At 30.6% G+C, this 15,407-nt stretch overlaps 2 protein-coding genes across 7 annotated transcripts in view; both read left to right on the plus strand.

Moving 5' to 3' along the window:
• LOC136975948 (uncharacterized) overlaps positions 1–4,074 on the plus strand; it is a 36,913-nt gene extending 32,839 nt beyond the window's left edge. The window contains exon 8 of one of the 2 annotated variants that reach the window (XM_067271124.1): positions 3,793–4,074. In XM_067271124.1, coding sequence (XP_067127225.1) covers positions 3,793–3,834 — 42 coding nt within the window. In that variant the 3' untranslated portion in view covers positions 3,835–4,074. Of the gene's footprint in view, positions 1–2,406; positions 2,640–3,792 lie in introns of those variants that run through there. The other variant, XM_067271125.1, reaches the window with a different exon arrangement.
• An 857-nt stretch (positions 4,075–4,931) lies between these two features.
• LOC136975946 (ras GTPase-activating protein nGAP-like) overlaps positions 4,932–15,407 on the plus strand; it is a 40,830-nt gene continuing 30,354 nt past the window's right edge. For 2 of the 5 annotated variants that reach the window (XM_067271116.1, XM_067271117.1), the window contains exons 1-3: positions 4,933–5,104; positions 9,448–9,575; positions 12,577–12,706. In XM_067271116.1, the coding sequence (XP_067127217.1) occupies positions 4,996–5,104; positions 9,448–9,575; positions 12,577–12,706 (367 nt within the window). In that variant the 5' untranslated portion in view covers positions 4,933–4,995. Of the gene's footprint in view, positions 5,105–7,895; positions 7,912–9,447; positions 9,576–12,576; positions 12,707–14,493; positions 15,239–15,407 lie in introns of those variants that run through there. The other 3 variants (XM_067271120.1, XM_067271118.1, XM_067271121.1) reach the window with 3 other exon arrangements.

Here is a 15,407-nt window from a genome sequence, read left to right on the forward strand (position 1 = left end):
AATGACTCCCTCCGAGAATTTTACATTTTTGGACTCGCGACTCCTTGAAACATCGAGAAATGCAAAAAAACAATCGGGGGTAATTTCTGTATGTATGGATGTTAGTGTATGTATGTGGGGCATTTTGTTAACACTCTTTAAAGCTTAATAACTCCTATGTTTTTTGTCAAAAATTTCTGAAATTTTGCAGGGAGGTTTATTAGGGGGACTGATGCTATTAAATTTTGGTGATTAAACGTCGAGGGGGTGTAGAGATAAAGGAGATTGTCTGCATCTCCAGTAGGGTCAGGCTAAATGACGAGTTTACTTGTTATTTGCATTTACAATGTTTCATAAAACCCATCCCTTCTCTCAAAATTAAGTTTTTTGCCATTTTATAATAGTTAAAAATATAAAAAGTTTTTAATGAAATATGATAACAGATGGCGCCACCAAATATTGCTAGAAAAGTTGAGTAACTTGTCACTGGATTTTTTTAATTATTTAGGATAGAACATTATAAAAATAATAAATACTAGACAGCTGTTAGATTAGCTAAAAATATTTCCTGTTTACAGATTATTTTTTTCAATGAAATTTAGAAACAGAAATGTTAGTTTATTCAGACTAGTCACTTTAAACCTGGATGAGTGTTAAAACTTATCCATGTGTAAAGATCTTTCCAGCACTGCATGAGTAATTCATATGATGCATTAGTTTCACAGCAGTGTTTACAGTAAAATAAATAAATCCAAAAAAGGAATATGTGTAAATCATGCAGTAGTTTCAAGGCAATATATAAGTTTTCCAAACAAAGAAACAAGATGCAAAATAAATGCAAAAACACATCGTGATGGCACGAGATGCCAGTATTCGTATAAAAAGTGACCATCGTGCAGTCTGAAAATTGGTAGAATTCTGCAACAGTGTCTTATATTCATGAACATTTTACTCTAAAATGATTATACTTTATGGGGAAAATGAGAAGAAACATACAAGACCTAAGCATACAATCATTCTAAATGTAATATGTCAGTAGATACAAATCTGTAGCATAGTCAGGGATTACAATCCAGATTTCCCTTGTCTTTACAACGTTGAAATTTTGGTATACTTCCATGCATATCCACGTAGAAGCATATGTGAAGCAAAAAGACAACATTGCTTGAAGAAATCAAAAACATGTCAAATTTACATTGCCACGACACGCATGCATTCAATTATGTTGAACTTGCAAAATTTTGATAAATTTATACTAGAACATTTCATGGATCGATATGACACCTTTTCTGTGGAATGAAGTGTATAACTGCCATAATGTACACCATTGGGCACAGCATGCTTTGTGATGCATGCAAAATATGCAACAACAAGTATGATTTACATTAAATATCTGGTATGGCATTTGCAGTGATCAAATTCTTCACTCCGGATTTGTCGACAGCACCCGGACTAGTGACTTAATATCCTGCACACAATAGTGGACAAGTGGCTCGACGAGTTGCTATTGGAGCAACTACATCAGGTTTGATAACAGGATAGTGAACCAGCTTATTCTTCTGCAGAAGTGCATCAGTGGCTTAGAGTGATTCGGCAACAAATCGATTTGTTGCCGAATCGCATCATATTCTCCAGGCTTCATACCACTAGATTTTTCCTGAGGAATCACCCGAAAGCATAAATTTATGACACACACAGCATTACCATATGATTTTGCCAAGCTTCTGAAGTGAGTTTGAGAGACTTTTACAACAGTGACTGCAAGTATGCTACATCACCCATAATATTATCCATACATCTTTGTGTTGCCACTGAGACAATTGTCTTGAATATGCACAAAGGGATAATTTATTGAAAAATGTGTATTTTTTTTTTTTTTTTTTTTTTAACATATATTTTTTATAGCTTTGAATATTTATTTTTAGAATATTAATATACTTTTTAGAATTTTTTAAAGATATTTTATTGAACGTATGAGCATATTGTAAAAAGCAGCCTTGTAGATTTAATATATGATATAATTTTTCATCATTTATTTGAAGTGCATTATAACTTCTTTCATCTTTACATATTTTGCCAGAATAACTTTACATAAAAAATTTTAATTTTTCTGCTGATTTTAAACACATTTTTATTTATTTTAATTTATAATGAATGAATTAAATATCACATTCGATTAAGATGTTAAAAACTGATTTTAATATTTTTGTATTGGAGATTGCAAAATTTAAATCTGAAATAAAATATTTGTTAAATATTTATCAATTATAAAGTCTAAAATTTCTTATTAAATATGATAATTTATTGAAATATTTTTTAAATCTATTAATGTGTGTAATTAAATAACAACTTGCAATAAAACCTAACTAAAAAATTAATATATATGATAATAAATTTCAACTAATTAAATCGTTTTTTTAATGGCAGGTGTAAATGTTAGAGGGATAATTATTCCACTTACCGCTTCACGAACGAACGCAGGACTTTTGTCCTTGGCTTTACTCGGCCATCTCAATTATTTAATACAATTGTTTGAAAAATGCTTTTGAATAAAGGATAAAAAAAATTGCTAACATTACAGCTAAATAAACTCAAGATTTATTCTTATAATATTTTAAAAAATAAAATAAAAATTAGAACAGGTTTATATGTAGAGATGTAAAGAATTCACATCATTACAAATAAATGTATAGATACTTGGAATGCGATTAAAAAAATTGTTTGCCGAGATAATTCGTGTAAACAAAAGAAAATCAATTAATTAATTTGTTTTATTTTGAAACGACACACTTCTGCTTGCAGCCATTCAACAACGATGCAGTTTTTATTTATTTCATATAATCAAATACAACAAATAACTTTTACAATATTTTTAGTACTTGTGTATGTGTGTGTATAAATATATATTACCTGTTATAATTTACCGTAATAAATTATTTCAATATATCTAATTTTTCTGTATATATTACAATTAAATTTCTTTCTGGTTTTATTTATTTAAATAAACTAGCATTAGTATTGTATTTGATTCAGATCTTACAGTTTTAACAGTGTTATTTTTAATTAATATTAATGAAAATATAACACGAATAAAGAGTTGTATATATATATATTTCAGTCCTTTTTAAAGAATATAAGATATATAATACATATATTAATGCTTTCTTCTTCTATGGACATTAACAGGATTTTTTGTAATACTCATTAAGGATTTAGCTAGATATCGAGAGACAGATTCCATAACATCCATTAAAAACTGCTGAGAATCTATTCCAGACCAAACCTAGATCCCTTTCAGAGCAGCAGTATATATCTTGGCCACTTCATATATCCAGTCATCACGTATACATATTATATTAATAACATTTTACAAAAATTATATTATTGTACTAGGGTTTAAAATTTGCAATTAGCTATAAAATGAATGAATCATTATTTACTTATAGTCACTAATTACATTTTTATAATACAGTAGACTCGCTTATTGTAATTATGAATATTATCATCAGAATTAGTATGTCCCAAAACATGTAAGTTAATAATAATAATTATTATTAATTGTAATTGTATAACTTGAAGATTTTTTGATAATATATTTAAGTGTTTTAATGAGAAGTTTCACTAATTGCAGTCTTATTTAATTACACCACTTAATGCCATTATTTGGTTATTGTTATCGGTATAGACACAATTAGCGGATTCTACCGTATTATAAAAAGTATTTTTTTTCCGCTATTTGTTTTACGTAGGTTAATTTTAACTCTCCCGTAAATATATTATTTTTTAATTCGTTAAACTTCTTTTCTTTTGCAGATTGTGAAAATAGATGGTATCAAATACGAAATATTTTCTTGATATGGTGTACCGGTTTACAGTGGATAGTTCATAATCATATTTTTAACCACAAATCACAGAATTGATGTTGATGAATATCTCCATTAAATAAAACCTGGCAAATTGTAATTGTTAACAGTTTTTGAAAGCAGTTTTGTATAAATTATTTTTTCTGACTCATCAATCAATCAATCAATCTTCATAAAAATTGTAACAATATTTTGTTATTTGTACATATGATTATATAAAATTTATGTAATGAAAATTTATATTAAAAAAAAAAATAATAATAATAATAATAATAGTACTTAAATATGTGAATTGTTTTATAACATTATATAATAAACAGATATATTTCTTAATTTATTTAAAACAAAGTTTTACTATCATTCCATTGAAAGACTTTTTGTTATACTTTTTTAGGCTTCAATCTCCATAAAATATGTATCAGTTTTAAAAAAATGTACAGCAAACAATACAAATTGCTACTTTATGTAGATTAGTTTTAAAAAACAACAAAAAAATATTGCAGAGACAATAGAATAAAACAGAATCAGTAGGACACATAAGTAGTTACTTTAAAGATACTTCTTAAGTTTCTCCTTCTAAATGGAGGCCTGACAATGACCATCACAATTAGAACAATGCAGGGTCTGTTCAGATTTTTACAAAGAATCAACAATTTAGAATCATGGTTTCAACTTTAATTAATTCTTGTATTTAAGCAGTGTTTAAATCCAAAATATTTTTCTGTTTTAAACTAAAGATATAAATATTTTATTACTCAAATTTCTAGAACAATACCTCTGTAACGCTAGATATAAACGAATGTTTATTATCAAAAACGCAGTACAAGATAAAAATTATTTATACAGAAAAAATTCCAAAGCGTATAGATTTAGCATATCCTGTATAAATATTTACATTTAAAAATAGTAAAAATTTGAAGAAGTGACGTGCCCGAAGAAACAAAGATAGGCATAAGAAGCGCAAACACCGGTTGTTGGTCATCGTTGTTGTTATACGTTATGCTACGTCACACGACCGCTAGCAAATATACTGTAACATGTGAATGACCTAGGAACGAGTCCGCCTGCGCAGAGCACTTGTTGCGCCACCGAGCGCTAAAAGAAAACATTTAAACGATAGTATGACTTGGTCGAGTGTGGTTACGTTTAGCACATGGTTCTGCAGCTATGTTCTAAGCTGTGTTTAGCGTGTACAATAACACTAACCATGACTAAACAGAAAGTAATACAGCGCAGAGTAGAAGGCTGGCTTAACATTTGCGGTAAGTACTATATTGTTTTATTTAAATTACTTCTATATAGCGCCATTTTTAAACGTCGTCTCGCGTATTTAAATGTGTATATACGATCTAAAGTCTTGCAAACTTTAACTACGTTGCAGGCGTTAAAACTTTGGTTTGCGCCGTGTTTAGTTACAAACTCTGCACCCTTATCTCGTGTCAGATTCGATATATTTGTCCTTGGTACCTGATGTAACTGTGCACCGGCTGAGTAGACATTTTTAAATGTTTAAAATTCTCCTCTTGACAAATTTTTCTTCTATCTAACCTCGTTAGAGATGACCGTAAATTCTCACGATCATAACTTTCTCAGGGTCAACCACTTGATATTGTTGCACGGCAAACAACAATCAAGCACCGTAACATCGCAAATGTTTTGATGGAAGGAAAAAAAAGTGCCAAAAATCCTTGATTGCAATTAAAACTGGCTTCGCAGACATTCAATCTGTCTCCAACGTCATTAAGTACGTGCCAGGCGGGTAAACTGCTTATTAATTCTGTAATTGCGACACTATAATTAAAGAATCGTGTGATAATTATGTAGACTTAACTACATACAAATAAAAAATACATATATAATGAAATATCATATCAGACTATCTCGAATTATATTCACCATTGTTTCAAAAGCAACCCCCGATATAGCAGACGGGGGAAGTAGATTCGATTTTTCTTTCACTCTCTCTCTCTCTCTCTGGAGACCTTCTAATGAGGACCACTTATCGAATTCAGTTATTAGTTCAACAATAGATTGACCAATTATCCGGGTCACATTCGATCACGTGATTGCACAGTTAAGCCGGGTGACGTCTCGTCAAAGAAATTGAAGACAAAAAAAAAATGGCGATAACAAACTGACGGATTGTTTTTGACAGTTTGATAATATTTTCTTCTTTAATCGGGCTGCCGCTGTACGAAATTAAAGAAAAACGTGTCTAAATTTTGTAATTCTAATCCAAAATTCACGATTTATTTTTAAAAAAGTGATAAAAATCGAGACTTGTCGGCGCGTCAAAATAACAAATCTGAAAGTTTACACCTCGTTACTGATATCAAAATAAATGGCGTATATCGTTACGGCCTTCAAAATATAGAAGATAATATTGTTAAAGCTATAAGAAGCTTCATAAAAGGAGACTTTTTTTCATCTAATTGAAGGTTGATCCTTTACTTAAACCCTGCTGATGAATAAATTCATCGACATCTTTTAATAGTCAATTAGATAATTAAACACTTATACCGGGAGAATTAAAATTGACTGTTAGTATAACAGGCAACTCAGACAGAATCTAACAATGTGTGACGAACCAATGACAGGAAGTCAATGTCATCTTATTCAAATGGATGGCAAGATTTTTTTTAACATCCTTTGCCGAATTAAATGGAACTTTATCTAATCTTAACGGTTTTTACTAGTTAAAACTATTTCAGAATCCTTGTTTTTTTTCTTTTTAATCTCATTTAATTATTCGTAGAAGTTGCGTAACTCCTTTCCTCCGTCTTCCTGTTACGCTTCGCACTTCCTTTATTACATATATTATAGACAATTTATATTTAACGACATTTTTCTACTAATTCGGAAGCTGTATTTTTAAAATTCGAACCCGTAACGGTGCTAAAATTAAGACCTAACCAGTCGGGCCTCCCCGTAACGTGTGGGTCGAAGTCGCGCGGAGTCGAGCCCTATTTTATTGCACTTTACGCCCATTAGTGACGAATTCTCGGATGATTCACGGCTTAGTCTAACATACTTTCATAATCCAATAGCCCTAATGGCTGCGTAACATTTCGCACCTTACTCTTTAAAATCATTCATGTGCCGCTCTTTCAAAAACCATCCGAGTGTATCGAATGACTTTAAGTAACTCGACATTACATCTGTTCGAGTCGATTTTTTAATATCCGGTACTCTGTACCCAACTTTATGCGGCTTTAGTTACATAATCCAGACATTTATGATGCCGAATGAATGAACAATAAAACGAAAACATGTCCTACATGTAAGTAATTTTATACAGTAGCAGTGCATCTTTGTCAGTAAAAAAGAAGTTCGTACCAATATTCATAATTAGTCGAAGTAAATTATTCCATTTTTTTCCTCCTCTCTCAAATGACAGCTCGTTAAGAATCATTACACTAAGTTTAAACTAATTTTTGTAAGCGCTAGGGTATGTTTTCTGTGTCAGTTTACAAGCTTATTTTAAGCTTTAATTTCGCGATGAATACCGAATGAAGTACGAAATACATCACTTTCGTGGAAATTCTATTTTTATTTATTATTAAATTATTTTTTCGATGACGAAATAATTTTTGTTCGGGCGACAATTGGGTGACGATTATAAATACAAAATACGTGACTTTAGATTTATAAAACTGCTGAATTTATTTACTCGTAAATACATTATTAAACTTCTTAATTGTTTATTGTTTATCGTGACGTTTTTTTTTCTACGCATTTCATGCTATTGTGTGTAAATTACATCATTAAAATTAACCGAAACGTGAAGTAGAAATCGGATATCGATCGAAGAAAGTTTACGCCATTACGTTTCTACTAGTTACGTGACATTTTGAAGTGTATAATTTTACGTGTAGTTTACATTACAGTGATGAATTTAAAGAAAATATTATATCGTTAATTATTTGTTTAACTACAAAACAAAACGTAAAGTAGACGATAAAGCGGCAAAATTATCTACTCTCTTCGGGACGTCAATAATCTTAGCCACGATTTAGAGTATGGGTGTAAACTCGTGACTGGGTGACATCATTTCCGTTATTTATAAAATGTAAGTAAACAAATAAATCGTGATTTATTTATATTATTAAACGCCGCTACTAATTGTTTTAGATTTAGAATAAAATGGTGCGGCGGATGTAACTCGTCGACAGATACTTGACGAGGTGATGGAAACGTCAAAACAAATATGGACGAAACAACAAACTTTGGCTAGAAGAGCGACATTAATTTAGAACACGCGTCGAACACTCGACGTAATTGCAAAACAACAAAAGGTTCTTTTACTTATTTTACCGAGTTGAATTTTTGTTTAATTTCGCTCTTTGTGACGAATGGTATGTTGTTGACCCACTACAAGGTCTCGAAACGTAATTGGATACCGTAAGTCATGAGTATCACGAACAACGTGACTACTACAGTTCAGTGAGAACGAATGCACTTTCTTTGTGTATGATTTGTACCATTCTTTACCAATAATCGTCCACGGGCCACTAGTAGCCGAAAAGATTATAGTTTATTGGCATTCCGACACAGCCTTTCGGTTTCTTTATGCCGTTTAAAGTTTTTATAAGAATGGCAGGTTACTAGATGTATCGAAAAGGTAAGCGATACTCGACGTGATAAGTGCTCCGAATACCGAAAGTTCGACGCTCGGAATACAAAAATGTCCCGTGTTCGATTGCATGGGAAGACGTCGAGAGGATAATTTAATAGCGCGACACGCCACCATTTTCGATTTAATGCTACGATAACATCGGCGGGTATCTTAATTGCGTATCCGTTAGTGTTGGCGATTTTTATCAGAAATCGAACAATGGAATAACCGAAAGAAACGATAAACAAACCAATCAACTTTATGCTAGAAATGTTTGGGTGGAATGCGATAATAGCAGGAAGTGTCGACCGGAACTTCCGCGGGATTCCACCGACATCGACTGACGAATTTTTCTTCAGATTTTAAAAGATATGGAGATTCTATCAGCCCGCACTAATGATTTATAAATCCACCCGTATAAATCTTAATCGATCCGAATAAAAGAGTTTGTAGACCCTTAATAAAATGAGTGTGACATTCACGCTAGACAAAACACAAATATGTTGTTGTCACCTCAATTATAGGTCGTTGGACATGGTTTTCTTTTCTCTATTGTTCTCTTCGAGCAGGAAATTCCATTAAGAGTGTCTTCTGAAAGATGAATATCTACCGTTGTGTGACTGACACGGATCTTTAGTCAGCTGACCACTTTCTTCCAATAGTCTCGACTAGTTAATAACTTATTCGAAATAAATCATCTTAATGTGAACAACCTTCTTTCAAATTTTTACCTTAAAAAACACATAATCGAGGAAAATATTCGGTGTATTAAGTTATATAATAAACAAGAAACTTGGGATCTTTAATTATTTTTCTTTAGATGCTTCGGGTCGTGCCCATTAATAACTTCGCATACGAGTATAACCTGTATCTAAATTATTATTTTATCCTTTTTTTTAAAATTTTACTATATTATTATTTACTAGTAAAAATCTTAGGTAATTATTAGACTCAATTTTTAAGATAAACCTTTTTTTCTCTTCCTTCTAGAAAGTGCAGATTTACTGGGCATAAACAGATGGAGATATCAATACAATCCCACGGCATGGTTTTCTTACTATTGCGTCCTGACCATGGACAAAAAGATTTTTACCCATTACTCAGTTAAAGAACTGCAGGTAATGTATTATTAATGGTAAAGTATGTGTAAGATACGAGTGCCGTTCAGGTGTTTAGCGCCGTAACTTAATAATACGTTCTGTTGGAGAAATCTGAGTTCAGAAATCGATACGGGGGTTTGACTTTACGAGTCATAAGTGAAATTATAGGAGTGATACGCCCTGTGTGGTACTTATAAAGCACGAAAATTAACTAAGCAGAACTATTTTCGGGGAGGAATACTTTCACATCGCTGAATTCGTTTTTTCTACTATAAAAAAATGTGAACTCCGATTCAAAACCGTGTAGTATTAAGGACAATTTCTTTTTATTCTAATGTATATTATTGGCTTATATTAAGTTAACATTGAACCTGCTTAAGTCTGTAGTAAACCTAGCATAGATGAGTGAAACTTAAAAGACGAATTTGATTACTTCCTCAATTACATCGTAGGCCTACGTAGTTACTTCCTCAATTTTTTATTCAAATTATAGTTTAACGCGCTATTTATAATTTACATAGGTTAACGTATTTAAATAAATTATACATTTTAGTCTTTACATTAACCGTTTAAACGTTAATTAGATTAAGCGCGAACGGAATAGTTTCGCTTCTATCGAAATAATTGTATTCCACATTAATGTTTTGAGTTTATTAAATGTTATTTGCGAGACGGTCGTTGTTTTTGTGGGAAAACGGGCAATTACTTGGAGGAAAAAATTGCACCAAGTAATAAACTCTATTCGGGAGGACATAATTGCTCGAAAGAGCGTGTAAACTCGTATCTGTCCATGATTTTTGCGATGCTCTCGTAAGAAGCATCACGCACCAGCTGTAATATATTTAAATGGGTCAATAACATATTTGTTGGCCACGTTATCCTTCGTCTTTTCCTAAGATTTTTATTATTTTAAATAACTTTATTATCCTTAATAGAAAAGTTATGCTTAGTTGGTGTTGTTCTCGATCAAATTTCTGTTTAAAAAGATAACTCGAGGGACAAATTAATGTATTTTTAGATACGTTCTTGAAGTATTAAATTTCGGAATATTTTTTATAATTATTATTTTTTAATATAAGAAAGACATCCTTATGTTTTAACAAAACACTGGATGTGAAAGGTTTCCTATCAAAGATAGTTTTTCAGTCTAAAATTAGAATTCCTATTATCGTTTTCTTTAATTCCGGTAGAAAAAAAACGAAAAAAAATTCTTTTTAAATAACGCGCTTGTATTTAAATATAAAGTTATATAATTTTTTAATTAATTAAAAAAAATCATATTTAAAAAATAATTATAAAAATTTGCAACAGATGTCGCCACTAAATAAACGTATTATTTTTCGAATTTATTTAAAATATGCACGAAGCTTAGATTAGATAAGAGCAAATTATGTAAAAAAGAAATCAATTTAAAATTTATCACTGACGATAATCGCGTAACAATTCTTAAAACTCGTATTAACGCCCTTTCTCTAACAGTAAGAGAGAATCCGTATATAGAGCTTGAAATGTTGAATTTTTACAGTCTAATAACCGGTTAAAATAGAAAAGTGGCATCTCTGCCATCTTTTACAATGGCGCGCCTTATATTAATGGATGCATTTACTGGATAAGGGTAACTCGTTACCACCTTTTCGTAATTCCGTAACGATAACTTTTATGAGGCTATTAAGAGAACGTACACAACATTTTTTAGATATCATCCAGGACGTGACAGTAGATACGAAAAGGATTTCTCACGTCTTTTTTGTTCAAAGATTGCCGATGATAAGGGAAAAAAATTTTTGGAGAAGATGCGTGACGTAGAAAATGCCATTTACTCATTTACTTCGGGCGCCATCTTGTAATGTATTTTTTAAAATTTATTTTAATACAAAAATTTTGAGACGATTGGCGCTGGCTTAAATTTATTAATAATTTAAATGAACTATTTATAAATTTAACAGAAAAATTTTATAAAATTATTATAATTTAATAACTAATATAAGATAGAAATTTTTATGTACTGTATTTTAATGTAATAAAAAGATCAATTCGCCATCTAGTAGTAACTAATGAAATTAAGTAGGCGTAAAGACTGTCGTCGTTTGGTTATTTTTCTTCTAATTTTTATTAATTATCGTTATAAAAATAATTAAAAATAATAATAATAATGTATGAAAATAAATTAAATTTTTTATACATTTAATTTATTTTTTAATCGATTATTCAAATTAAAATTTCGATCGTAGCGCTTCTATTTATGTCTACATAAGTGAATAATCGAGAAGTTTTTTAAAAATATTCTCATTAAAATTTATTATTATTTCATTTTTGTATTCTCGTAATAATAATAAAGTTTCTTTTCTTAATTTTAAAATTTAAAAAATTTTAGTTTACCGACGCCACGTCATATAATAAAAATGTATCGTCGTAACGCCCTGGTGTTTAAATTAAACGTGTTGAACGTTTAATAAATCATATCGCGTTACATTCGGATGCAATATGATGTGGCCTACCGCAAATGCATTTATGACGTTTCTACAATAAAAACATTTTCCGAAAATGTGAATAAAATCGAATCAAGATCACTTTAAATGTTAGAATTACTTTAAATTATTTTAAAAGGAAACAATAAAGATGCCGGTGATCTATTTCAATTTTGACGCGCTTCGCTGTCACGTGCACGAGATAAAAATGTTAAATAACTTCCGTTTCCGGTGTCGGATTATGCCAAAAATCGATACATTTTATCGTAAAATTGAAGCGAAGTTTTAGCTGTAAAAATTATTAACAATCGAACGAGCCGTTGTTTAGTTATGTGGAATGTATTTAATAGGAAAGTATGGAAATTTTTATTATTTTTTGAAAGGAAACGGTAATTCGATATGTATATTAAGAACTATTCATTATTTTGATGTATTAGATTCGTACTGTATTATTTTTGAAGATGTATTATTATTACTAAATCTAAAAATAGTGCCTAATTTATTATACGGCGCATCAGTTCATTTTGCATTATTTATCGTTTCTACTTTAGTTGGGCGATATTAGAAGATCCAAACTGCAAAAAGAACATCGTTTAAGTACTCCAATCACACCTTCGGTTCGAGAGGAAGTTAGCGAAGAATTAGCTGAATTGATTTTCCCTAAAAGTTCTGTTATTAGAGGTGAGAATCGTATAGCATCTAAATCTAATGTGTATTTCTTTTTTCTTCTTCTTTTTTATTGTGCCGTGTAGAATAAAAGTATAAAGGGAAAAATGAATGAGAGAGACGTTAATAGATAAAGATCAGCATAATCTTCTTTCCTGTGTGTAAGTTTTCACGCAAGGGAAGCGTCGGAATTTTTTTGACCTTTCGTGAAAAGGAAATGGCCTTTTGGTTGTCTTTTCGTGAAGCGGAAACTCTTCGTAATTTTTTTTTTGTTTTTATTTTATTTTCTCTATGCTTTAACAAATCTGGCAGTACGATTTTGCAATCATTTGTGTCTCCATCTATCTGTTAAAAGTCTAACTAAATCCGATAATTATTATTACTAGTAAAATTTAATAACTAAACTGTAAAAATGCGTATCGTCGATTTTTTTTATTTTCTCAAATTTTAATTTCAAAAAATATCAATACGTATTTAATAAAAGAGTAAGCAGAATTTATTTTAGTGAAAAATACGTATGAATTTTTCTAAATTTTAAACTAAACGTAATAGTTGGTTTAAATCTCGTAAGATGGCGCTGCGATATTTTTAATTTGAACCCTTAAAACAGAGAAGAGAGAGACGAATGCAAAGTGTTATCGATTGTTTTATTTATACCAATAAATACATCTTTTGTATGGGTATTGTGATGTAAATACGAAGTGGCCTATTTGTATATGTTAATTTTACCTCATTTCACTTTTAGATGGGCATCTGCTTTTTTCGAGATTGATCACCTGCCTTTTTGTATGGAGCTACTGCTTTCATACATCGATTATCCGCTTTTTACAATGATCATTCGTATTTTTTTTAAGACTGATCACCTGCTTTTTTACGTTAAACAACTGCTTTTATTATAACGATCAATTAATTGCCTTTTTTTCTATCGATTATATATATATATATTTATTTTTTCACGATTTAAATTTAAATTTCTCTCTTCCTCCCTCCCCTTCTTGATAAATGCTTCTACATCGATTTGTTTTATTATTATTATTATTTATTTTGTAGTTTTCTTATTTGATTTTTAAATTGAATAATTACGATTTAGTTTTGCTTATTGATTCCTTAACTAAATTTAGATTTTTCAATTGATTCCCCCCCTTTCTTTTTACTAGTTTACGTACAGATTTTTATTATTTTATTACGTTTTTAAATTGATAAATTTGATTTTATTTTGTTCTGTTTTTAATTTGTGCCGTCAGATTTTTAATTATCACTCGTTTGTAGGTCAATCAACTTGTAAGTTTATCAATTAATTCTTAAGATTGATAAGCTATTTTTTCGAATTAGCAGACAAGTTTTTTTATATAAATGTGCAATGTTTGTTTATGTATAAATCTATATATTTAAACATTTTTTTCATTTAAAGGAATAATAATAATAATAATAAATATTACCGGGCAATCTTGCGCGAGTTATAAATCACACTTTATCAAATGGGCCGAGTCATTAAAACTTTATATAAATTATCAGCAAAACGAATTTTTTTCCTATCGATCCTTTAATAGATGTCTCCATTAATCACTCTCGCCGAGTATTTTATATTATTTACGATATTTTTTCATTACTCTTATATGTAACATTGCTATAAATATTTTCTCTAATTAATACCGGAGTAAAACTTTCAGCTGCACTCTCGAATTTTTTTGTTTTTTATTTGATTATTATTATTTTCACGCTTGTTTTTTCCTTCTGGCTTCTCAAGAATTTTAATATTCAATAAGTACAGTTTTTTAGATGGAAATTTGCGGAAGTATTGCGAGTCTAAATAGGAACCAGGTGATAACAAAGACATCTGTTTCCTTTAAAAACATCTGCATGTTAAGCAGATGTGGAGAAATAATTAGTATTCGAGTAAAGGAAGTAAACGTTTGGTCGAATTATACGTTTATTAAATGCTCCCTTACACGAAAAATAAGTATGTAAACTATATAGGTATGCATTATTATATATAGCTTACTCGTGATATTGTTTTGTATATAAATATATAAACGTGTTGCGGACAAGGACGTGCCGGTGATTAAAATCGGAGTATAACTTAATATATATACTTGGGATGTGTCGGACAAAGGCACGCTTAATATTGTTTCCTTTCGTATTTAACTCCCTATCTTCATTTTATGTGATAAGAGCCTTTTAGTTTACTCTACTCGATCGGAATTCTTAAAGGAATTTTTATGTCACGACTTAAGTAAACGCCGGTGGTACTAAAAAAGCAAAAATTAAGAAATGAACGAAACCAATCTAGAAAGTCGGAAAGGGGCCAATTTAACGCATACTTGTGTGTCTGTTCGGGACAGTCTTGGTAGTTCCTCAGCCAATAACACATCCTGTTACACCCAGGAAACGACCACGGCCTTACCACGTGATGTACCGAGTCGCGTACACAACCGGAGACGTCGTAAGTTCTACAAGTGTTTCTGAATGCATTTGTGTAACGTTGGCAGGGGATGTCCAGTCGAGGAGTATGGTCGTCATTTGCCAGAAGAAAGAAGTATGGAATTTGTAAGTAGCCTGTCCCGTTTAAGACAGATTTTTAAACTCATAACTCGAAAAGAAAGAAGGGGAAAAAAATAGGTTAATGTACAACAGGAGGCCCTACGGGAGAGGTCCCTATTGTGTTTTGGAAGCACGATTTCCATACCACACCCTAATTATCAAGAGAAATTTATAT

Source organism: Centruroides vittatus, unplaced genomic scaffold, assembly GCF_030686945.1.
Source record: "Centruroides vittatus isolate TY-2023 unplaced genomic scaffold, ASM3068694v2 contig_392, whole genome shotgun sequence".
In the NCBI taxonomy this organism is placed as follows: Eukaryota; Metazoa; Arthropoda; class Arachnida; order Scorpiones; family Buthidae; genus Centruroides; species Centruroides vittatus.